This window comes from Mercurialis annua, linkage group LG4 (genome assembly GCF_937616625.2).
Source record: "Mercurialis annua linkage group LG4, ddMerAnnu1.2, whole genome shotgun sequence".
Classification (NCBI taxonomy): domain Eukaryota; kingdom Viridiplantae; phylum Streptophyta; class Magnoliopsida; order Malpighiales; family Euphorbiaceae; genus Mercurialis; species Mercurialis annua.
Window position 1 is genome coordinate 39,794,432 of NC_065573.1, and position 23,124 is coordinate 39,817,555.

The 23,124-nt window shown below is 31.6% G+C and overlaps 5 protein-coding genes across 5 annotated transcripts; all 5 read left to right on the forward strand.

The window, feature by feature from the left end:
* The first annotated feature begins 4,571 nt into the window (after positions 1-4,571).
* LOC126678697 (probable pectinesterase/pectinesterase inhibitor 44) lies at positions 4,572-5,396 on the forward strand. Its single transcript, XM_050373592.1, has one exon. It carries the CDS (start codon positions 4,572-4,574, stop codon positions 5,394-5,396), a length of 825 nt encoding a protein of 274 aa, XP_050229549.1.
* A 1,319-nt stretch (positions 5,397-6,715) lies between these two features.
* Positions 6,716-7,378, forward strand: LOC126679132 (mitogen-activated protein kinase kinase kinase 20-like). The gene has a single exon (XM_050374073.1). It carries the CDS (start codon positions 6,716-6,718, stop codon positions 7,376-7,378), a length of 663 nt encoding a protein of 220 aa, XP_050230030.1.
* A 24-nt stretch (positions 7,379-7,402) lies between these two features.
* On the forward strand, positions 7,403-7,762 carry LOC126679131 (mitogen-activated protein kinase kinase kinase 20-like). The gene has a single exon (XM_050374072.1). It carries the CDS (start codon positions 7,403-7,405, stop codon positions 7,760-7,762), a length of 360 nt encoding a protein of 119 aa, XP_050230029.1.
* A 5,531-nt stretch (positions 7,763-13,293) lies between these two features.
* LOC126678446 (monodehydroascorbate reductase, chloroplastic/mitochondrial) lies at positions 13,294-18,205 on the forward strand. Its single transcript, XM_050373343.2, has 17 exons — positions 13,294-13,502; positions 13,583-13,763; positions 13,843-13,942; positions 14,073-14,150; positions 14,375-14,446; positions 14,580-14,698; positions 14,787-14,871; positions 15,129-15,218; positions 15,766-15,867; positions 15,999-16,088; positions 16,209-16,289; positions 16,566-16,637; positions 16,706-16,800; positions 16,911-16,999; positions 17,110-17,172; positions 17,284-17,324; positions 17,858-18,205. The coding sequence occupies exons 1-17, from the start codon at positions 13,493-13,495 to the stop codon at positions 17,981-17,983; spliced, it is 1,494 nt and encodes a 497-aa protein (XP_050229300.1). The 5' UTR covers positions 13,294-13,492; the 3' UTR covers positions 17,984-18,205.
* A 2,310-nt stretch (positions 18,206-20,515) lies between these two features.
* LOC126676248 (DNA-directed RNA polymerases II, IV and V subunit 8B-like) lies at positions 20,516-22,516 on the forward strand. The gene is made up of 4 exons (XM_050370410.2): positions 20,516-20,789; positions 21,386-21,543; positions 21,877-21,971; positions 22,140-22,516. Exons 1-4 carry the CDS (start codon positions 20,714-20,716, stop codon positions 22,249-22,251), a joined length of 441 nt encoding a protein of 146 aa, XP_050226367.1. The 5' UTR covers positions 20,516-20,713; the 3' UTR covers positions 22,252-22,516.
* Positions 22,517-23,124: the final 608 nt, after the last annotated feature.

Below are 23,124 nucleotides of genomic sequence, written 5' to 3' on the forward strand. Positions count from 1 at the left end.
TGCTAGTTATACTAATTAGAAAACGTTTTATTTATTAGAATTACAATAATTATTGAATTGTTTTTTTTTTACCCTAATAATTATTGAATTGTTGACGTGTTTGTTAAAGATAACTACTACTATGAATTCTCATGCAATTCATGCAACCATATATAAATTCATCACACTATTAAGGTAAACTAAAGTATAGAAAAGAAAGTTAGAGTTTTCTTGATGAGGAAATTATATTTTATGAGTTGGGTTGAGATTATTATTAAATTATATTAGGAAACATTTTAAATTCTTAAGCTCGAGTTCTAGCTTGAATAATAATCGAGCTATTCGATCTCAAACTCGACTTAAATTAATTAAAAAAATTAATTGTTAAAAAAATCATATTTGATATATTTAAATTATGTTTTACTGTTTATTATGCAATTTACCAATAAATATGATAAACACCTATATTTAGAGGTATAAAAATTTAATAGAATAATAATAAAATTATAATTATTTTTTGTGACAGGCTTGTTTAGGCTCGCAAGCCTCACGAGTCTTAATTATTGATACTCAAGTTTGGCTCAAGATGAAGTTCGAGTAGCTCATGTTTATAGGAGTTGAGATTGTTTGCAACTCATGTAAAGAATGAATATTTTTTACGTTTTAGCTATTGTTATTCATTAATTGTTCATACAATAGAAAATGTATAGTTTAGCAATTAGCACAAATGTTTAAAGTCAAAATTAAAATAAATACTATTCAGGAAACTGTTATACATATAAATTTCATCTAGTGTATTAATTATATTAATAATTAATTATTATTAAGGAAAGCTAAAGAATAGGATATATAGAAAGTTAAGAGTTTTATTGCTGAGGAGATATTTTAGAGAAAATTACAGGAATGGGCTAAATAAAGGCCTTTCTTACAAAAATGCTAAGGCTTCCAAATTCTTTCATCATTGCTAATTTTTTTTTACTTGTTTGAGCTGATAACTGATTAATATTACATTGCATACCTAATTGATCTCAGCCTTACATGTGGCACATAATTGGAAAAAAAATGAATTGCTTTTTGGATGCCCAATTATTCATCACTTGCCGCCGCCCGCCGCTGCCGCCCGGAATCCGTTGCCGCCGCTGGCCGGAAAGTCATTTTCAGACAAGAACGACCGTTCTCAGTCTGAGAACGGTCGTTCTCGTCTGAGAAATCGTTCTTAGACGAGAACGACGTGTTCTCATCTGAGAAAAATTGTTCTCAGACGAGAACGACCTGTTCTCAGACGAGAACAGGCCGTTCTCTCGTTTGAGAACGACCTGTTCTCAACGACCTGTTCTCAGACTGAGAACGGCACCGGCGACATAGAATCCATGGCGGAGGGAAAGGGAAAAAAAAGAAGAAGAAGGGAAAAAAAGGGAAAAAAGACCCCTAAATTTTTATTAAGTAATAAAAAAAAAATTAAAATTATAAATTATAAAGATACATTACTGATACATCATAAATACATTAATAATATCCTTAATAGTATATGCGTCACTTCGTCAATGATGGTACCTCAATGCCTTCAAAATACATTTTCGATACATTTCTTATGCATATCCATACATCTCTGATACATCTCCGATACATCATCAATACATACCAAAAACAGCTTATACATATCAGATACATTTTAGATGTATTTGTTAGATACATCTTTCATATACAATTAAAACATGATAAATATATCCTTAATACGTATCATTGATAAATATTTTGTACAAATTACAGAGCATGTGGCATATTTTTATTTTAATATATGTTATAGATACATTTCAACTACCCGTAAATTATATATTCAATGCGTTAAATATACAATTCAAATAAAAATACTATACATATACATCAATGATACACTATAGATACATCACCTGATACGTCATAGATGTACCACCGGTACATTATTGATACATCATAAATACATCAATAATATATTACCGATGCATCTTTGATACATCGTAGATACATCAATCGATTTTTAAACTACTGGAGTAGCCCATACAAGTGATAATTATATGTTAACGCTAGTTCATCTTTGATCACAAGTCAATTTAATTATTATGCTCGAGAGAGTGTTAGAAAATGAGACCATGAGTAAAGCATTCCCTCTTATGATACATTGCAGACTAATTTTTTTTTGTAATTTTGTTATAACATAAATGTTAAGTTATGATACATTATACATACACGTTTGATGTATAATTTATACATTGTAATTTTTATATTAAAATTGATGGATTATTATAAGAGGCTATTGATATTATTTAATGCGTGAATTTTAATTAAAATATGTGATATATATATCTTTTAATTTAAAATATATTATACATACAACTTCGAGACACATAAATAATACATATTAATAATATATTTATTTATTTATTTATTTATTTTTGTTAAAGAAAAATGAAAAAATAATAATCAAATATGTCCTTGATACATATCTGATACATAACAGATACATAAATGATACATGTTTGAATAGTTTTGACAAACTGACGCGTGATTGGTGCACAGCTCTGATGTGCGTGGCAGACACATGTCAGACGCTTTTCTGACGCGTTTTTGACCTATTCTGACGCGTTTTTGACTTTTTTTGACTTGTTTTGTGTGTGCCATGTGTTGCATCCTTATTGGGAAGGTATTAAATGTAAAGTTTCAGCTTTTTGAGGTGCTCATATAATATTTCAACAAACTTAGCATTTTTGTTATTTTCTTCCATTTTTTTGAATAATTCTCAATATTTTATGAGTTAAATTAAAATAACCACTAGTTATACTCAGGCCCGGCCCTTGGGCTTGGCCACTAAGTCCTAGGCCTAGGGCCTCAACATTATGAGGGCCTCATAATCTTTGTGCCCACTTTATATTTTATTACACTCTTATAAAGAAATGTTGTCAGCGTAATATATAAAAGACCTATGATAATGTCAACGTAAATTTTATTAAATGGTATCAAATCTTGATAAATTTTATAAGCCAATGAAATGTACTAAAGGGCCTTAAATTTTGTAAAGTCTTAAACTAATATAATAGAAATTTCCTTAATAAACTTTGTTGCTTTTTTAAACATTTTTCTATATATATTTTTTAACTCAACTATTTTTAAACATACTTTTAAGTTAATTATCCTTTTTCTAAACAATTGTTTATAGTTAATTATTAATTTATTCTTAATTAATAATGTGGCTTGTTACAAATTCTTATGGTAAGCTAAATTAATAAGTTTTTAGACAACAAAAATAATTGATTAAGTTTTTAATTATATTTTTGTGTTATTTTGGTCATTTTTTATTTAATTTAATTTTCAATTACATTAAATAAATGATTTGTTTTGTATTTTTTCAATCCAATATTGATGACAGTATAGTTTCGTTACAAGTTGGTTTTTAAAAATATATTTTTATTAAATTATCTTTTTTTAGCTTATGTTCATAAAAAAATAATAACAAGTTCGTTCAAGATTTTTTTAATTTTAAAGAGTATTAATATTTTATAATTATAATTAAATTTTGAGATTTTTATGTATTTATTAGTATATTTATTTACATGCAATATATTTTTATTACTTATAATATAAAAACTCATCTATTATTATATTAAAAACAATTAATATGTAATTTATATTTATTTAACCGCCTAGGGCCTCAATTCATCTAAGGCCGGCCCTGATTATACTAATTAGAAAACATTTTATTTATTAAAATTACAATAATTATTGAATTTTTTTTTTACCCTATTAATTATTGAATTGTTGACGTGTTATGTTAAAGATAACTACTACTATGAATTCTAATGCAATTAATGCAACCATATATAAATTCATCACACTATTAAGGTAAACTAAATTATAGAAAAGAAAGCTAGAGTTTTCTTGATGAGGAAATTATATTTTATGAGTTGGATTGAGATTATTATTTAATTATATTAGGAAACCTTTTGTACTATTCAGGGAACTGCTATACATGTAAATTTCATCTAGGGTATTAATTATTATTATGGAAAGTTAAGAGTGTTACTGATGAGGAAATATTTTCTGAGTTGCATGGAGATAATTATTAAATTATACCAATCAGGAAACATTCTATAGATTAAAATTAAAATTAAATCAAATTGTTGACGTGTGTAAGTTGATGAGGAAATATTTCCTGAGTTGCATGGAGATAATTATTAAATTATTACCAATCAGGAAACATTTTATAAATTTAAATTAAAATAAATCGAATTGTTGACGTGTGTTATGTTTTACTACTAATTCTCATGCAATTCATGCAACTATATAAACTCATCACACTATTCCTTGTCTTGCACTACAAATCTAATATCAAACTTCAAAATACAGAAAATATGCCATCTTTTTCTTCTATTTTTCTCTTTAGTTTTTGGTTTTTCTCGTTCTTTTTTCTTGATGTTTATTCTAATAATATTTTTACTTACAATACTACTGTTGCATCAGACGGTTCAGGCAACTACATAACTATAAGTGAGGCTCTAAAAGCTGCACCGGTGGGGAGTACTTCTTATTATGTGATATATATCAAAAAGGGGTTTTATATGGAAATCGTATACATTCCTTCAGAAAAAAACAATATTGTTCTTATTGGCGACGGTATCAAAGAGACTGTCATTTCAAACAATAGAAGTTTTGCATCAGGGTTTCCTATATCTAGTTCTGCTACACTGAACATTGATGGGCCGAATTTTATAGCAATGAACTTAACTGTTCAAAATACTGCTGGTGCCGAGGGTAAGCAAGCTGTGGCGCTCCGCTCTAATTCTCCTAATTCGGCATTTTATCTATTGGAAATTAAAGGGTATCAAGATACTTTATATATACACAACGGTCCTCAATTTTATCGGGAGTGCACTATTTTTGGGACGGTGGATTTTATATTTGGAGAAGGGCCGGCATTTTTCCAAAAATGTCAAATTCTAGCAAGACAAGCTCTTCCGCCTCAAGAAAATGCATTGACTGCAAACGGACGTCTCACTCCAACATCAGGCGATGGATTTGCATTTCAGCTGTGCAACATTACGGGAGATGAAGATTTATTGAACTCCAAAAATCCGACGCCAACTTTTTTGGGTCGGCCATGGAAAGCATACTCGAGAACTGTTTTCTTGCAATCTTACATGAGTTCCATCATTAACTCACAAGGATGGTTGCGCTGGAATACTACTTATGAAAGTACCTTATTTTATGCCGAATTTAAAAATCAAGGCGCAGGGGCTGTGGTGAATAAACGAGTTAACTGGCCTGGAGTTCATTCTACTCTAGACATCCGTATGGCGGAGCAATATACTGTCTCTAAATTCATAAGCGGCGATCAATGGATACCAAATACCGGTATTCCTTTTGATAGCGGTTTATATATATGAGATTTGTTTAAAGTAATAGTTATGTATTTATTTAATTATAATAAGGTTGATTAGTATCGTATTGTTTTTTCTTTGATGTACATATCTTGGTTGTTTAATTAATATAATTATATATAATAATAAAAATATTTCTTTTAGTTTTTCAATAGTTGATTTATGTAAGTCATTCTTGTTCGTATAGTTAGGTTTCCAATAGTAGAGGGTTTTATTTTGCCATTATATCTTCTTGCTACAAAAATAACCAGCAATATGTTGGTCTTTTTGGTTCGGAAATCAAATCAAATCCTTTTTTAAGGTTTCATTAAACTCATAGAAAATTTGAGAAAATACAAATTAGGTTAGAACAAATACAATGAACGTAATGATGAAAGAAAATTTAATACATAATAAAAAGGCCTAATATCTTAAAAACCTCGACCTTTTAGCCTCTTTTTAATTCTACCCTAACGTTGAAAACTGGTCATTTATTTCGCATTTTCTCGTTTTAATTGTATCCTAATTTTTAAATATTTCATAATTTTTTATTTAAAATGATGAAATCATTTAATTAATTAAGTTTAAAGATAAAATCAAACTTATTTTCAATAAAAAATTACAAATAAGTCTTTTATTTTTAAAAATTAACTAAAAATCATATCCAAATTAAAACTAATTTCAATTCTTAATTAATTTAACCACATCTAAATAAATTTTCAACATATAATTAATATATTATAGACATAGAGAACTTTTTTAATTTTTTCCAAATGAAAAAGACATCAATTTAATATTTCAGGGTACAATTGAAACATAAAAATGCAAAATAAGGTAAAATTGACCAGTTTTCAACGTCATGATAGGATTGAATTGGGGTTAAAAAGTCGGAATTTTTGGAGGCATTAGGCCCAATAAAAATTAGGTTGAATTTATTCATACTTTCAAATAAAAATAGTAGACTTACTTTGATTTGAAACATACTAAACTTTTAACTATTTAGTTCGCTGTCATAAATTATGGGTGTTAAAATTATCCTTTTTCTTTTTTTCTCATCAAACAATTGAGAGTTGGAGGGTTTCTTTGAAAATATTTTAGAAGTTTTGGATCTATTTCGTAATAAAATATTCTATTGGATTTGTAATTACCTTTTTTTACCAACAGACGAGTAACACAGGGACACAAGTTCAGGTAATAAGGCGGCAAGTTCCTAATCTAGTTTGAAGTAAGAAAAGCAATCACAATAGAACCCTAAACGCCACCCTTTGGCTTACATTCTTAAACTTTTCAGTTCAGTGAGTTCAGAAAGTTCTCTTATTTTCAGTAGAAGAAATACACAGTACGTAATGATGAAGAGGAAATTTGATTCAACAACGATGAAAGGAGAAGAAGTACAATTTGGTTCGGTTTATAACAATGGAATTTCTTGGTTGAGAGGTTCATTGCTTGGGAAAGGAGGATTTGGGTCGGTTTATATTGCTAAACTGAGGAAACCCGACTCAAGAAATCGTCCAATTATGCTTAAATCGGCTGAGGTTTGTAAATCAAGTTCATTACAGAAGGAGAAGGAAATTTACAACAATCTTTATGATTGTCCTTATATTCTTCAATGCTTTGGCGAAGAAACTACAACTGATCAGTATGGTCATATGTTTTACAACATTCTGTTAGAGTACGCTTCTGGCGGAACCCTAGCTTCTCTGATCAAGCAATCCGGTGGCTGTGGGTTGCCTGAATCTGATGTCAAGAGATATACAAGGTTTATTCTTAAAGGGATTCATTATTATATTCATAGCTATGGCTATGTGCATTGTGATTTAAAGCCTGCCAATGTTCTGCTTGTGTCTACTGGTGGCTCTGAATTTGTTCCGAAGATCGGCGATTTAGGGTTGGCGAAGAAAATTGTGAGAAACAGGGAGCTTGGTGATTCTGACATTGGAGGGACTACTATGTATATGGCGCCGGAGACGGTGGCCGATGGAATTCAGGAGACTCCGTCTGATATTTAGGCTCTCGGATGCATTGTTTTTGAGATGTTAACAGGCAACAAGGTTTGGGATTCAGTTGTTCGTACAACAGCTACTGAGATTTTGAAAAAGATTGGCGATTGCTGCGAATTGCCTAAAATTCCTAATCAGATTTCGAAGGATGCAAAGGCTTTCTTGAAAGCATGTTTGGTGAAGAAGGCTGCTTTTAGATTTACTGCAGAGATGCAATTAGATCACCAATTCTTATCAGGGATCCAGTGTGATTATGCAATCTATGAATCAAAGGATGAAATGTTGATGAATTCAGCTCACACATTGTGTGATTCTGACATTGAAGAGTCGATGAATTCAGTTGAGATATCTTGGGCTTCTGACAAGACCTTTTTTCTGTTCTCTCTTGACTGATGGCGAAACGAGCAAGCTTGGAAATTACGCAGAGGAGGATCAGCTTCATGCCGCAATCTATGCCTCTCCCGTAACAGTGATTGCCTCATGAGAAGTTTTAGTTTATAGGAGTTGAGTAATTTTTCGAAGCAATGCTGTCGGGAACTCATGTTAAAATTGGTATTAGGTTTTTGTTCTTTTCAGCTATTGTCATTCATTGTTTTATACAGAAAAAAAAATGTATGGTGAGAGGATAGATGTTTGAAGTCTCAGCATTGAGCTTAGTAGTAGAAGTAGTAGCCTTGTGCTGTTATATTTATACTAATTATGCATTCAAAGCAGATTTATGTTCATCTTATATTCCATCTTAAAATTCCAAACAGCTAATCATTAAATTCTGTTTAATTCTTAAGTTCTTTTGCTTTTGATGTGAATAACTTACATTTTTGTTAATGTAAACCTTTTTCAATTTTGTTTATGCGAACCTTGTTTCCTTTCCATCGTTTAATACAGCAATTGCAGTAATGTGCAGCAGATTTTTTTTTTGATGAATTGTGCAGACTCCTAAATGTACTTGTCCTGTGTTTCTTCAGTCCTACATTTATAATTTAGTCCTGTGCTTAATGTGATTTTTGTTATCATTTGTTAGTTCTTTTTTTAGTCAATCACCAAACGAAGCAGCTATTTTTTTGCTTTGAAAGCCAATCCTGGCGGAAAAAAAAACAAGCTGACTAGCAGCTATACACTTTGCTAAAAAGCAGAACAACAAGCAGAAGCAACAAACTATCTCCTGCCATTTCTCCTAGTCTCAACATCAAACTGAGATTTAATACTTTTCAACGTAAAAATGTAAAACATTTATTATTCAGTGCTTGAAGTTTTCATTTTATTTGAATCTTAACAAAAAAAATTATATTTATATAATCATATAGATAAATATTTATTGAGCCTTTTGTTATCAGTTGAACTTTAGGTGATTCCCTGGCAATCACAGGTTATTGAAGTTCATTGGGACACTGTTTGTTATTTTGCCTATCCTTATAAATCTCCATCTATAAGAGGTATGTTCTTCGTCATTCGGTTAGGTGTTATGTAATGTTACTTACAAACATTCTGCAATCCAGGATACTATGACGGAGGACGTTGGGGCAAAGATGGAGGAAAAAACGAGTGATGAGAAGCTGAGCGGTGATTATGATGATTACAGGTCCGATGATGAGCAAGTTGATGGTGAAGCCGATCCTTATATAATTGCATGTATGCGATGTAATATAAATTGCCATGATTTGCAGCTCTTGCAAAATGGAACTCATAATAAATTGCTAGGATTATGGAAAAAATTCCTGGCCTTTGCGATGATTTATGTTATTATGCACCAAATTTTAATCTTCCTATATAAATCTCTGCTACTTAAAGAATTTCCCTATTGAAAATATCAAATGTACCCCAAGTGAAGAATGTATTAATACATTTGCTTTTGTGAAGTATCATTTTTCACATAATTATGACATCAAAAAGTAACTAACATTCTACGTAATGAAAAGATGGAAGTATAATAGTTAATAACACAACCAAATCGTTAAAAAAATGTGATGCAGTACAAATAAACAACAATGAAAACTAGTTCAAGTGCTTCTAAGCAAGGATCTTCAGTAGATTTAGAGGTGTCACTACATGATTTTACACAAAATATGCTTAGAGCCACTTGCCACGCTCGACCTCCTCAAAATATATGATTAATCCTCGATATAACAGGGATATAGCACAGCAAGATATCATTAAGTAATGGCAAAAAAAACACAAATCTTTACGACTTGTTGCAATTTAAATCAAACCTTTTTAATTTTTAAAAGGCTTAATTACTTAAAAACACCCCACCTTGTACTTTTTTTTTCGTTTATACCTCGACCTAGGAAAAATTTCGATTGTACCCTATTTTGGGTTTTCGTTTTCATCTCTATCCCAACTAAGGGTACAATTGACGATTTAAATAATATAAGGATAAAAACGTTAATAACAACAAAATAGAAGAATTTTACCATATTTTTTCTTATTTGGACAAATACAAAGAAGTCCTTCAACTTTATAAAAGTTTAAATAAATTCTAATAATTAATTGTTTTTGAAAAATTTATTGAAAAATTAAATTATTAAAAAATAAAATCCGATATACCACCATACTTCTCAGATTTAAGAACCCGTCACTTAATTTAAATAAAAAATTATTTTTTTTTCAATTTTTGTGCTCCTCCGCCCGAGATCGCCGGAGGAGCCGCCGTTCCCTTTCGGGGAAGCCGAGGAGCAGCAGCTCCTCCGTCCAAGGATGAAATTAAGTTTATAGGAGTACAAAAATTGAAAAAAAAAATATTTTTTTTGTTTAAATTAAGTGACGGGTTTTTAAATCGGAAAAGTATGTTGGTAGATCGAAATTTTTTAATTTTTATGTAATTTTTAATTTTTTTACGGTTTTTTATTTTAAAAAAAATTATTGATAATTAATATAAATTAAATAATAATTATTAGTTGATTTTTTTTAAAGATGATGGTGTTTTTGTAAAATTAATAACATTAACGTCTAATTAGAATATAGATTAAAAATGAAGGACTATTTTAATTTTTTTTGGTGAAAAAATATCAATTTAGTGCTTCAGAGTAGAGATGAAAACGAAAAACCCGAAATAGGGTACAATTGAAATTTTTCCTAGGTCGGGGTATAAACGAAAAAAAAGTACAAGGTGAGGTGTTTTTAAGTAATTAAGCCTTTTTATAATAATAGCTAAATTGCATTTTTTTTGTTGCAATAATAGCCAAATTGCACTTTTCATATGAATTTATTTGAGTTTTTTGCCACTTTTTGTGATTTTTAATATATTTTTATACATCAAAAAATAATAATAGCCTAATATCTTAATTGAAAACAACAAGTTTGACCACCAATTTAACTATTATTGTAAAATAAATATAAATTGATTATTGTTGTAAAAATTAAAAGATTTAGTTTAAATTGTAACAAATTATAAAGGGAAAAGGTGCAAATATGCCCCTAATGTATATACCGGGGAACACATTGGCCCCTAATGTTAGAAAAGGTCAAAATACAGCCTTAATGTATCTAAAATGAGCCTACAACGCCCTTAAGGCTAACAGACTCGTTAGCTCCGTTAACAAATGTTTATGTGGCTTTATAAAATCCTACGTGGCAACCAAATGAGAATTATCACTGTTGTCAACAAATAACCTTACCTCACATAAATAAACCATCGAATCGCCCAAGCTGCCACCTTCCTTCCCTTGCCCAAAACCAAACCGTAGGGACGGACCCCTCAACCGTTGCATCCCCTCCCTCACTGTTGCTACCCTTAACCGTTGTCGACCTTACCTAGATTTCCCATCGTTGTATCCCCGCTCCATCATTGCCTTGCCGCTTTTCCGTCGTTGCTATTCCTAATCCTTGTCCGACCAGCACTCTAAGTTCTTGCCTCGTCAGATGGTCGTATTCAAGATTCGAAGACACATCAATGTAATTCACCAGAAATCAATTGGGTTCCTCTCAAAGATCATAATTTCTCTGAAATTTGCAGGCTATGTTGAATCGAGTTCAACTAATTTTGAACATTTTTATTTTTGTTCTTGTTGATTTTTGAGTTGGGTAATTGTTATTTTGCATTTATTTTTATTTTTCTGCTTCATGTTCTAATCTTTTTGCCATGATTGTTAATGAAGAGAGAATAAGGAGCTGTTTAATGGAAGCATTTTCTAAGAAAACCCACTTGATGAGCATTGTGTATTGAGATATAAATCTCGGACTCTATTTATCTCTATGTGGAATTTATGAAAATGGTAAGATTTTAGAAATTATTAGTAGATATGAGGTAAAAGGTGTCACCTTTTTGAATAGTTTATGAGATGTTTGGAAAAGAGTAAGAAATATTATTAGTGAAATTGACAGCTTTGCAAGAACATGAAATGGGTATAAAGAGAGATTGATTTGGGATTTATGGTGAAGCCGAAAAATGGATGTTGCTTGGTTCTGAAATCATTAACCAACTAATGGGGAACAGAGCACTCATGGAGACCAGGTCAAGAAAATTAGGTGCCGTTGCTCAGTAAAAAGCATAGATTTAACAAGGATTAATGGTTTGGTTAATGGCGCGAGTGATTCCTTCAGTGCTTGGAGCTAGCTCAGCTTGAAGATGATTGAGAGTGTGATTGAAAAAGTAAAAAGAAGAACGAAACGAGTTACTGGATTTTAATTTCCATTTTTTGGCAAAAATACGTAGCAATGTGGGCAACGTAACAATTCTCATTAGTTGGCCACGTGGGACTTCATTAAGCCATGTAAGTATTTGTTAACGGAGCTGATGAGCCCGTTAGTCTTAAGGGCATTATAGGCCCATTCTGAATTCATTAGGACTGTATTCTGACCTTTCATGACATTAGGGGCCAATGTGTTCCCCGGTATATACATTAGGGGCATATTTGCCCCTTTTCCCAATTATAAAAGTTTGGTTTTTTTTACCATTAGACTTTAAGTAAAAAAAACAAGCTGCGGTACCATCCAAGTTGATTTTGATTCTCCTGTTTTTGCTCCAGTATTTCATGTAAAATATCCAGTAAGTCAAAAGTTCAAATTGAAAATATTCAGACCAACTAAACTGCCATAATAAGAAACATGGCTACTTTAGTATCCGAACAAATAATCACTTTACCACCTCAATTTGGCATAAAATATTAAAAAAAATCCAAACGTCTGAAATAGGATCGCTTTTATCCTGAATTTAGCAAAACCGACTCAAGAACCTCCCCATGCTAACGTGGCACTTAATTGGAGAGTGGAATTTATAAAAATTATAATTAATTCTAATTAATCACATTTAAATATTAATTAATTCTAATTAAACTCTAATTAAAACAATTTAAACAAATTTAACTAGAGATTTTTTTAAACCTTTTCCAAAAAAACATTTTCTACATTTTTTTAACAGATTGGTTGGAAAATTTTCCGACCAATCTATTGAAGGAGAACAGATTCGACGTTGGGTCTGTTCTGTTGAAAAAGACACCCTAAATCTAACCCTATACACTAAATTCTGACGGTGTGTCTGTTTTAAACAGAACCACCGTTAGGACTATTGAAGATGAACAGACCTAACGATGGGTTTGTCCAATAAGGAGTAGATCTGCTCCTCATTTTTCCTAAAAGCAAATATGTTCCTCATTTATTGAGGAGCAAATCGCTCCTTAGACGACTCATCGGAGAAGAGGAGTAACTCTAAAAAATAGAATTTTATATTTAAAGTGGGTTGAAGACGACCTTAAGTTTTAATTACGGAGATAAAATTTAAACCATAATCTCTTAATGCAGTTGAAAACGCTATAACCATTTAGTCTAAACTCAAGCGTGCCATTGCCGACGAAACACTATACTTAACCCAATATCCATCGAACAAAAAAAAAACGACAAGATGGTTCCAACTCCAATACAATTCAAACGACAACGTTTCCTCAGTCCAGCAGAATTATAAGTAGCAACAGCCTCGAATGGCGGACACTATATACCAAAATCCACACTGACTCACTCGAGTTGGTGCACTTTCTCCCCATTTCCTCTGTTCAAAATACTAATAATATTTTATTTCTTCAAACGCCATGACTGACATGACATGCCCCTTAGTTATTTTGGAGAGCCATCTTAAATACTACTAATAATATTTTATTCAATCATCATCTACCTATAAAACAGCCCCTACCAATGTCTGCAGGTCCAATTCATGATCTCTCACACATACTGTACTGAATTTACTTAATCAATTTCTCTAATCCCTGATCTCTCCTTACGCAGTGCGGAAGCTAATGGCGACGGTTTCAAATTCACTCTCTCTTAAGCACGGCCTATCTCTCTGCTCTCCTCACTCCTCATCTCTTAATCGAGCCCTCCGCTCTTCTTCCTTCCGATATACAACCGTCGTCCGCCGCAGCTACGTCGCCGCCTCTTCTGCTGACTTCTCGAATGAGAATCGCGAGTACGTTTAGTTTTAAAAAAAAATTGAGATGTAATCCGTACAATTTTTTAGTTTAATTTTGTGTTGTTTTTGATTGTAGGTTTGTGATCGTTGGCGGCGGGAATGCAGCTGGATATGCTGCTCGGACATTTGTTGAGCACGGAATGGCCGATGGCAGGCTTTGTATTGTTACTAAGGAGGTTTATTTCCTTTTTTTTTTTCCTTTGATAATTAATTGTGAAAATGTAAAATGCTGGATTTACTGAGCTTAATTGTTTCTGTTTATATGATTATTTTTGAGTAATGTTTGATTTCTATTCTGTTTGGTAGCCACATGCACCATATGAGCGACCTGCTTTGACAAAAGGCTACTTGTTTCCATTAGATAAGAAGCCAGCACGCTTGCCTGTAAGTTGTTGCTGTTATATTTTGCTTTATTAGCCTAAGTTTTCTGTACTGAATTGAATCTTTTGGTTCTATTAAGGCTGACGAAGTATGAAATTGTAGTTTGTTAACTTAGAATTTGGCCTCATCGGCTTAAGTTGTTCGATAAGGGGAATTACTATTTCCAACTTGAAATTTGATAGACTATAATGTTCGTGTTTATTTTGACTTGAATTCTAATGTGATAGGGTTTTCATACTTGTGTTGGTTCTGGTGGAGAAAGGCAAACTCCGGATTGGTATAAAGAGAAAGGGATTGAGGTATAATTTAATCTTGTGTCTTTTTTTATACAGTTCTCCTTTTGCTTTGTAATTATATAAATATATCTCATAATTGAACTTGTCAAATTGATATTTACAAAATGCCATATTTCTTCTTGGCTTTGATGTTTAGATGTTGTATGAAGACCCAATAACAAATATTGACATTGAAAAGCAAACTCTAGGAACAAATTCAGGCAAGTTGCTCAAGTATGGAACCCTGATTGTTGCTACAGGATCTACTACAACAAGGTACTTTTGCATTTTATTGTCTAGTTACTGACTGACTGTTTATGGGATCTCTTTTCTATTCAAGTCTTGATTTCTGGATTATTGGTAGATTTCCAGAAAAAATTGGAGGAAACTTTCCTGGTGTTCACTACATCAGGGATGTAGCAGATGCTGATTCCCTTATAGCATCTTTGGTATTTTTCCTTTCTCTATTTCATGTTTCATAAGTTAATAAGCTGTTGTTTTGTTTTAAGTTTCTATCATGCTTTTAATTTCCATTGTTATATAAGTTAAATGAATATACAAGAATTCAAATTGCAACACTACTTTGCATAATTATACTCCAGTATGCGTATCTCATGAACTGCATCAACTTGTTTAACTTAGTTTGGTATTTCAAATTGGGGTTTCTTAAACCTTTTAATGGCAATAAATTTCTTTTGTCTTGTAGGATAAAGCACGGAAGGTGGTTGTCGTTGGTGGTGGTTACATTGGCATGGAGGTTGCTGCAGCAGCTGTTGGTTGGAAACTTGATACCACAGTATGTATTTGTAGAGCTTTTGTGACTTACAGGGCTAGTCATTTCTGTGATGCTCTTGAAACTTCAATTTTTTGTTAATACATAGTATTTTAAAGTCATATTACTTGGACTATGATGAAGCTTATTTTCTTTCTAATTTTATTTTTTCATCTCAAGAATTTTGATCCAAATTTCCTGTTTTTAATTTCAATTTTCTTACTTTTTTTTATTTGGTTTGTCTGATTTCCACTTGCTGAATCTCATAACCCGAGTTTCGGCGAACTTTTGTAGAAAGTTGTCTTCACTTTTGGCATATTAAACAATGATTATAATATTCATTGCAATATTTGGTGTCTGGTGATGCTTGAAAAATGTGTAGATTTATGTTCGTTGTTTGTGTAAATGTAAAGATTTACTAATTGAACAATAGAATGTGTCCATATTTGTGGATAGAACGTTTTGTACTTGCTGGGTGCCTAGACCTTCAAATTAGAAGTCTTATGATTTTAATTTTTTCGATTCTCTTTGGATTTGCTGAGCTTATCTTGTTTTGTGTTCTTTGAATTAGATCATTTTTCCAGAGGAGCATCTTTTGCAAAGGTTGTTTACTCCTTCACTTGCTCAAAGATATGAAGAGTTATACAAAGAGAATGGTGTCAAATTCTTAAAGGTTTCATGCTTCTCTCTCCCTCTCTGCCTTGTTGTGAACTAAATACTAATAGGTTTTCTTGAGCTCATCAAGATCAAATTTTGAATGTAATCTTACACCAGGGATTTTGATTTTCTTGTGTCTCTGGCCAGGGCGCCTCTATAAAGAGCTTAGAAGCTGGTTCAGATGGACGTGTAGCTGCTGTTAAACTTGAAGATGGATCTATTGTAGAAGCAGACACGGTAAGTTTAGATCTTTAGGTGGACAAAAGATCTACATACTGACTTAACTATTGATCCTTCACTTCTCTGAGCCAAAAGGAGGAGCAACTGAGGTCTTCTCCCTTTTGTTTTAATTTGCAGGTAGTAATTGGTATTGGAGCAAAGCCTGCTGTTAGTCCTTTTGAACAAGTGGGGCTAAATTCCACAGTTGGTGGAATACAGGTGATCATGTCCTATATCATTTGATGTCTTAATCTAAAATTTTCTACAATTTGTGTATCTGGCTCTTTGTCAACTTTGAACTCATGTTTACATTTCAAGGAACATTCATGATGTCGTCATCTTTATAAATTTAACATTGACAGTCCATATTATGCGTTAATGAAAGTGGTTTTTTGTTATCTTCACTACTGCACATGTATTTGGACTGTGGATGGTAGTATTGTACTGGAATATTTATAATTAAGGAGTCTGAGCTCCTACAGATTTGATTCGCAGGTTGATGGACTCTTTAGAACAAAGATACCTGGAATTTTTGCAATCGGAGATGTTGCAGCATTCCCATTAAAGGTTTCTATCTAATCGACTAGTTCCGAGTCTTTCTATTACCTTAAGTTGACATAGTGTACTATGCGTAGATATATAACCGCACAACAAGAGTTGAACATGTAGACCATGCTCGTCGATCAGCACAGCATTGTATAAAAGCATTGCTTAGTGCTCAGACTAGCACGTAAGTTTCAAGCTTCTCAATGTTAATTCAGTTCGTGGGCTTAAAGTATGCTACAATAGCTCTAATTATGCTCATATGCTCTTGTTGATAACATACTGCTTGATGACCAGATATGATTATCTCCCGTACTTCTACTCAAGGGTTTTTGAGTACGAAGGGAGCCCAAGAAAAATCTTTTGGCAGTTCTATGGAGACAATGGTACGACTTTGCTAGTATTTTTGATTTTGTTCTTGTGTAACGTTACGGTAATACACTAATTGGATTATTGTCTTCTTATTTTCTCAATGTTTATTGTCTAATTATATCAGTTGGCGAGGCAATTGAGATTGGAAATTTTGATCCTAAGATTGCAACTTTCTGGATAGATTCCGGTAATATAGTTCGAGGCTCTAATCTCTTTCACTCGCACACACCCCTGCAATAAGGGTTTTTCGTTTTTCTTTTTTAGAGAGTGAATGTAGCTAATTCTTGTTTCTTCACAGGTAAACTTAAAGGAGTTCTACTAGAAAGTGGAAGTGCCGAGGTATTCTTTTTATACTTATTTAGACTGGTATTCGGACATGTTTCTTGATGAAGTGCTACGACATTTCTTGTTATATTGGCATATTGTTCTTAAGTAGGGGTGTAAACGAGCTGAGCTGTTATCCAGCTTGAGCTTGACTTCCAGTGTGTCATACAAGCTTGAGCTCGTATGATATCCAAACTACTCGACTTGAGTTCAATAAACAATAAAAATAACTATTGAAAAGAATATTATATTTGATGTATATTTTTTTTGTCATTATAAAACATGAAATTCGACCAATTAAGATGACAAACACTAACTTAGAGGTATAAAAGAAAATTATCATTATATGCATGCAATGCAAGTGGTTTGTTTAGACGTGGAAACCTCACGAGCCTTGATATTTGATTTCGGCTCGAGACGAAAATCGAATTGCTCGACCTTGACTCAAATATGTTAAGTTGATCTCGAGTAACTGGCGGGTAACCCAACTTGTGTACATTCTTATTCTTAATAGACTCTAAACTTGTACCGTTTTTTCGATGTTTTAGGAAGTTCAACTCCTTCCTAAACTTGCAAGGAGCCAGCCTAGTATTGATAAATCCAAGCTTCTGAAAGCATCATCAGTTGAGGAGGCGCTAGAAATTGCTCAAGCATCCTTGAATGCTGCTGTTTAATCTAAAGAATTACACACAGCAAATTCTGTAAGTTCCAGCACACAAAATTTATATTCTTCAATAATTTCTTGCAGAGAGAAACTTCTTTTTTTGTTATCTTTTGCGGAATAATTTAGCAACAGAGTGATATTGAGAAATTGTTGCGAATTTACTGTACAACATTGCAAATTTTTGTAAATTAAAAGAACTTAATTATGCAACTTAATAACTTGCTTCCTTCAACCTGATATTTACATTTTATATAAAGATGTTAAAAAATTCAAAACAATGTCGGTTTGGTTGTTTTTTTTTTTTGTTGGTTTGGTTTAGTTTTTTAGTTTGATTTGCACTAAAGGTCAGTTTGGCTCACAATTATTTAGTCTATAAAAATAGAATGTTGCAGAGCTGGAAATAAATGCATTGGCCGCCAAATACAAACAGATACTTGCTGTTACAACAAGTTTCATTCTTCAAATTGATGCAACTTTTTTGGTTTAATTTGGTTTCTCTGATTTCAGTCGACCCTAGAAGACAGCAATTTAGTTAGTTTATTACGTGACCTATTCCCGTATCGAAGTTGTTAATATTGGATAGGGAAGTATTGTCGTTTTAGTTCGAGTCCAGCAAAAGTCGTGCATCTTACAAAATGAGTTACTTTCAATTGTTTGACAAGGAGCTCCAACATAAATAAGTGTGCGTCAATGATTTGGCTGTCGGTAAATCATAGAATTGCTTGTAGGAAAATAATTGTACATAAGAAGAGTCTGATAAAAGATGAACACGTTTCTGTACATCTAAAATTATGTCCTTTTCCTACGGTACCTAATTTTGTGATTTGTGTATGAATATATGTCATTCATTGATATTAAAGTTAAGTGTCGATGGGTTATCTCCAAGGATTTTACACCGGTCAATTATATGAATAACTATAAAAAAGTTTGCACTAAAATTGTTGATATTTTTTTAAAAAAAAAATTACACTTGTAATGATTTTTTTTAAAATATCGAAGTTTAATTCAAAAATTATTTGAGTAGAAATAACATTTGTAAAACCGATTACAGTGAAGCTGCTGGTGGGTTCAAAGAATGCGAAAATTACAGTGAAATGATAATAAAACACATTCAGTCTCTTAAATGCGAAATCGTCATTAATGGAAAACAAGCCAGAAAAATTGATTCTTTGATGTTATGCTATTGCTAAGTGGCCATTCTTAGTTAAATAGTATTATCTCATCTCAAATTAATAGATATTGTTTTAATTCTTTTTGTAAATAACTAAATATTATCTAGATATTCATTAATTTTAGTCGAATGAAAAAGAACCATAAAATCACTACTTAATCTTTTTTTGATAAATAAAAGGGGTATTGGCGAAACAAATTCCAACGTTTCACTTTTTTAGCGATTTAAGTTTAACAATTAAAATTTTACGAAATAAATTTCAACCTTTTCAATTTAGGATTTTTAGGTAAATACCTATAAAACAGCTAAATATTCTCACAAGTACATGTTGATTAAAATAGATTGATTTATATAGTTTGACCAATTGCAATTGCAAAATAAACTTTCAATATTTATAATTTTACATATACAATGATAAAGCCATTACATCTTGTTCATCACTACTCAATTTGATCGTCTTAATTATATCAGGGTTTTGTCATCTGTGGATAACTAGTATCTTTATTTTAATGAAAATAGAAGAATAAAAGAGAAGATCTTTTGGTGACTGATTTAAAAGGAAGTTGCAACATCATGACAGAAAATTATTCACAACACATCATTTGATTTTATATATTTTAACTTAAACAATTAACTCCAAAAAAATTTAGATTTCAAAAGCAACTCTCATTAGAAGTAAATACTCCCATTCAAATAAGTGAGAAATTCTCCAAAGCAATTTCATTATTCTCCTCATCACATAAAATAGTTTTTAAATTTAGTGCAAAACGTAACACAATGGGTTTACCGTTTATTGAAATATTAGCATATAAACCAATTTTTTTTTTCATAATGAATTTCATATCCAATCAAAATTATTTATCCATATCCAATTTATATAATTATTAACTCCACTTAAATTTAATGATGAATTCATACAACACTTTCAGGTTTCATCAAGATAAATTAATAATTAACACAAATATGCAAAAGTGATGATAATCAAGTTTTAATTAAAAAAATGGTGCATTTCTAAAAGAAGAATCTGGAACAGATGTATTATTTGTTATTATTACAAATACATCGTTCAGTTTAAAAAGGTGTTTTTGTACTATAAATAACATTAACATTTAACTAGAATATAAACTAAAAATGAAGATTTTTTTTAAATTTTTTTAAAATAAAAAAAATATCAATTTAACTCTTTAGGGTAAAGATGAAATATAAACACCCAGAGTATGATATTATTTATATAAACAAAAAAAAATATTTTTAATTAAAAAAATCCATTTATTAATAGATTAAACCATTATAAATGTATAAGATTGATCTTGGGCTGGCTAAAGGAGGCCCATTAAGACATCAAGGGAACCTCTCTATTCTCTTTCCCTAAACTATTCCAGTTTTCCTAACTTAAACACAGCAGCGCCGGTCTTCTTCCTCTTCATCTGATTTGTGGTCTCCGATTGCTAAAAAAAAGTTAAAAAAAGCACGCCTTTTCCAAATTTCAGGCAAGCCAAGGCCAGCGCTAAAGCGCATAAAGCGCTCGTCTGATTGAAGGCGCCTCGGCTGGATGGTCTAGAGGTGACAATGTCCAATATTATTATGTTTGAGGATATTTTTGTGATTGAAAAACTTGACCCAGATGGTAAAAAATTCGATAAAGGTATTCTTTTTTTGCCCCCTTAATTGTGTTATTGGAGGCTCTTTAGCTATGTTTAGTAATTTGGTTCCGAACTCTATTGATTATTGTGACAAGTTCATGTGAGCATTAATGGATCACATTTATTCAGATATTCACAACTCCTTCAAACCGTGTTTTTTGTGCACTTGGTTTATAGGAATTGTGGCCTTCATAGAAAATTATGAGCTTCTAAGTATTATGGGATAGTGGTAGAGTTGAACCCTTTAGCAGTAAGAAAGTTGGACACAAGAATTTTTCACCGTTTCCGAATTGATAATAGCAAAAGTTATATTTTGGGGTGGGATATATTAATATTATGTTGTATTCACATCTTCATAAAGCGAGACTGTAAGGTTTTTATTAGTATCCTGGACCTGGTTAACAAATTATTTTGCCATGTTTACATATTTGAGAAATTACTTAGATAAATATGGAACTGGTAGAAGCAATTTAATTACTCTTTCATGAGAGCTGTATGCATTTAATTTGCTTACTAGTCTTTAAACCTCTTTTTAGCAATAGCTAATTGCTTCTGTATTGAATTTTTTTATTTACTCATGATTTGTGCTTTCCTGCAGTGTCTCGTATTGAAGCACACAGCCAGAATTGTGGCATGTTCATGCAACTAGACGTGAATACGGAAATATTTCCTATGGCTGTTGGTGATAAATTTACTATGGCATTGGCTCACACTCTAAATTTGGATGGTACACCTGACACTGGTTATTTTACTCAGGTAAGTCTCGTTCCTCTGCTACTATTTTGCAACAACATTGATTCTGGAGTAATTTATAAATGTATGTTCTCTCCTCTTTATGAACCTAGCTGTACACTATATCTTGACTCAGATTAGATGACTACATGGTTGCAAAAGATGATTGCCTACTTTTCTTGACTGTTAAATAGAACTTTATCTAAGTTCCTCGACTCTCCACTATATTTATTGTATCTGATTGCGACACAAATGCTGTAAGTATTTTCCATATGTGTGATCTGGATGATTCTGTCAAGCCGTTGGTCCATCGGAGAAGCAATATTTCATAGCTAATGAGTTGAATATTTGTTGCAGGGAGGAAGGAAAACTCTTGCTGATAAGTATGAATACATTATGCATGGGAAGTTGTACAAGATCTCAGAAGAAGGTTCAGGAAGAAAGGCTAAAGCGTGTGTATCCTAACTTTCGAATTAATATTTTTTTATTTGTGCAAACATATTTGCTGATTGGTTGTTGATTATTGCATATTTATCATTGGTCATTGAGCTTATGAAATACAGGTATTTGTTTAGTTGGGGCTTTACCGGCTTTTGTTTGCCTTGTTTTTTTGGCTTCAGGGAGATGTTAGTTTCATATGGTGGGCTTCTCATGTTTCTAAAAGGTGACCCTTCTCATGTCTCTCACTTTGAACTTGATCAGCGTCTTTTTCTTCTTATGAGGAAGCTGTAAAGCTCATTGCTCTATCTGCCTCTAGCTGATGTGCACAGTATGGTCTTCTGCCGGCCAAGTTATTTCTTAATCGAAACTATGCCCCGTTTCCTCAGTATCTAACGGTGCATTTGCTTATGTCAAGCTCGAACTTAGTTGGGAGTATGATTTTCTTACGTAACGAAACTTGAAACAAAATGATGGTTGGCTTGACAGTGACATAATTTTTGAACTTTGATATGTATCAGTTTCACTATAATATTGATTGGAAGTTTGGATATATAAATTTTAGTATCCATTTCGAATAATAATTAATTTAAATAGGGATATTGAACTTTAATAACACGGATGATTTCTGTTGATGGTATATGTCTGGATTTGGATAACATTTTCAATTTATCGTATAATTGTTATTTATTAATGTAGCCGGAACTATAATTAATTTATAGGATCTCTAATTTATTAATAAATTAATAAAAAAATTAATTTATAATTAAAGGAAGTATAAAAAAAATGCTAAAAGATGCATTAAATTCTTAAAAGTCTAAATTCATTATATTTATTATTTAAATCAATTGATAATATTATATTTGTATTATTTTCCTTTTTAGTACTATCACTTTAAAAAAATTGATTAAAATAGTTTTTTAATACATAAATTAACAAAAATTTGTTTTCTTAATCATTAGAAATTTTAATACATTAGTATAAATTATTATTTTGAATTACTATCAATTATTATTCTAATGGTTATTCTATTTAGGCTTAATAGCAAAATAAATTCTAATCTTTGCGGATTTTGTCAATTCCGCCTCAAACTTATCTTAGGAGAATGTTACTAATTAATACGCGTCTTTTTTGGTCAACTGACATTCAAAAAAATAATATGACGAC

Excerpts from the sequence above, each read along its gene's own strand:
- LOC126678697 (XM_050373592.1), top strand. The coding sequence starts at position 4,572 with ATGGAAATCGTATACATTCCTTCAGAAAAAAACAATATTGTTCTTATT.
- LOC126679132 (XM_050374073.1), top strand. The coding sequence starts at position 6,716 with ATGATGAAGAGGAAATTTGATTCAACAACGATGAAAGGAGAAGAAGTA.
- LOC126679131 (XM_050374072.1), top strand. The coding sequence starts at position 7,403 with ATGTTAACAGGCAACAAGGTTTGGGATTCAGTTGTTCGTACAACAGCT.
- LOC126678446 (XM_050373343.2), top strand. Across the intron at positions 14,447-14,579 it reads ATAAAGAGAAAGGGATTGAG|ATGTTGTATGAAGACCCAAT; the intron begins GTATAATTTAAT and ends TTTGATGTTTAG. Across the intron at positions 17,173-17,283 it reads AACTTTCTGGATAGATTCCG|GTAAACTTAAAGGAGTTCTA; the intron begins GTAATATAGTTC and ends GTTTCTTCACAG.
- LOC126676248 (XM_050370410.2), top strand. The coding sequence starts at position 20,714 with ATGTCCAATATTATTATGTTTGAGGATATTTTTGTGATTGAAAAACTT. Across the intron at positions 21,544-21,876 it reads ACACTGGTTATTTTACTCAG|GGAGGAAGGAAAACTCTTGC; the intron begins GTAAGTCTCGTT and ends TATTTGTTGCAG. Across the intron at positions 21,972-22,139 it reads TCAGGAAGAAAGGCTAAAGC|GGAGATGTTAGTTTCATATG; the intron begins GTGTGTATCCTA and ends TTTTGGCTTCAG.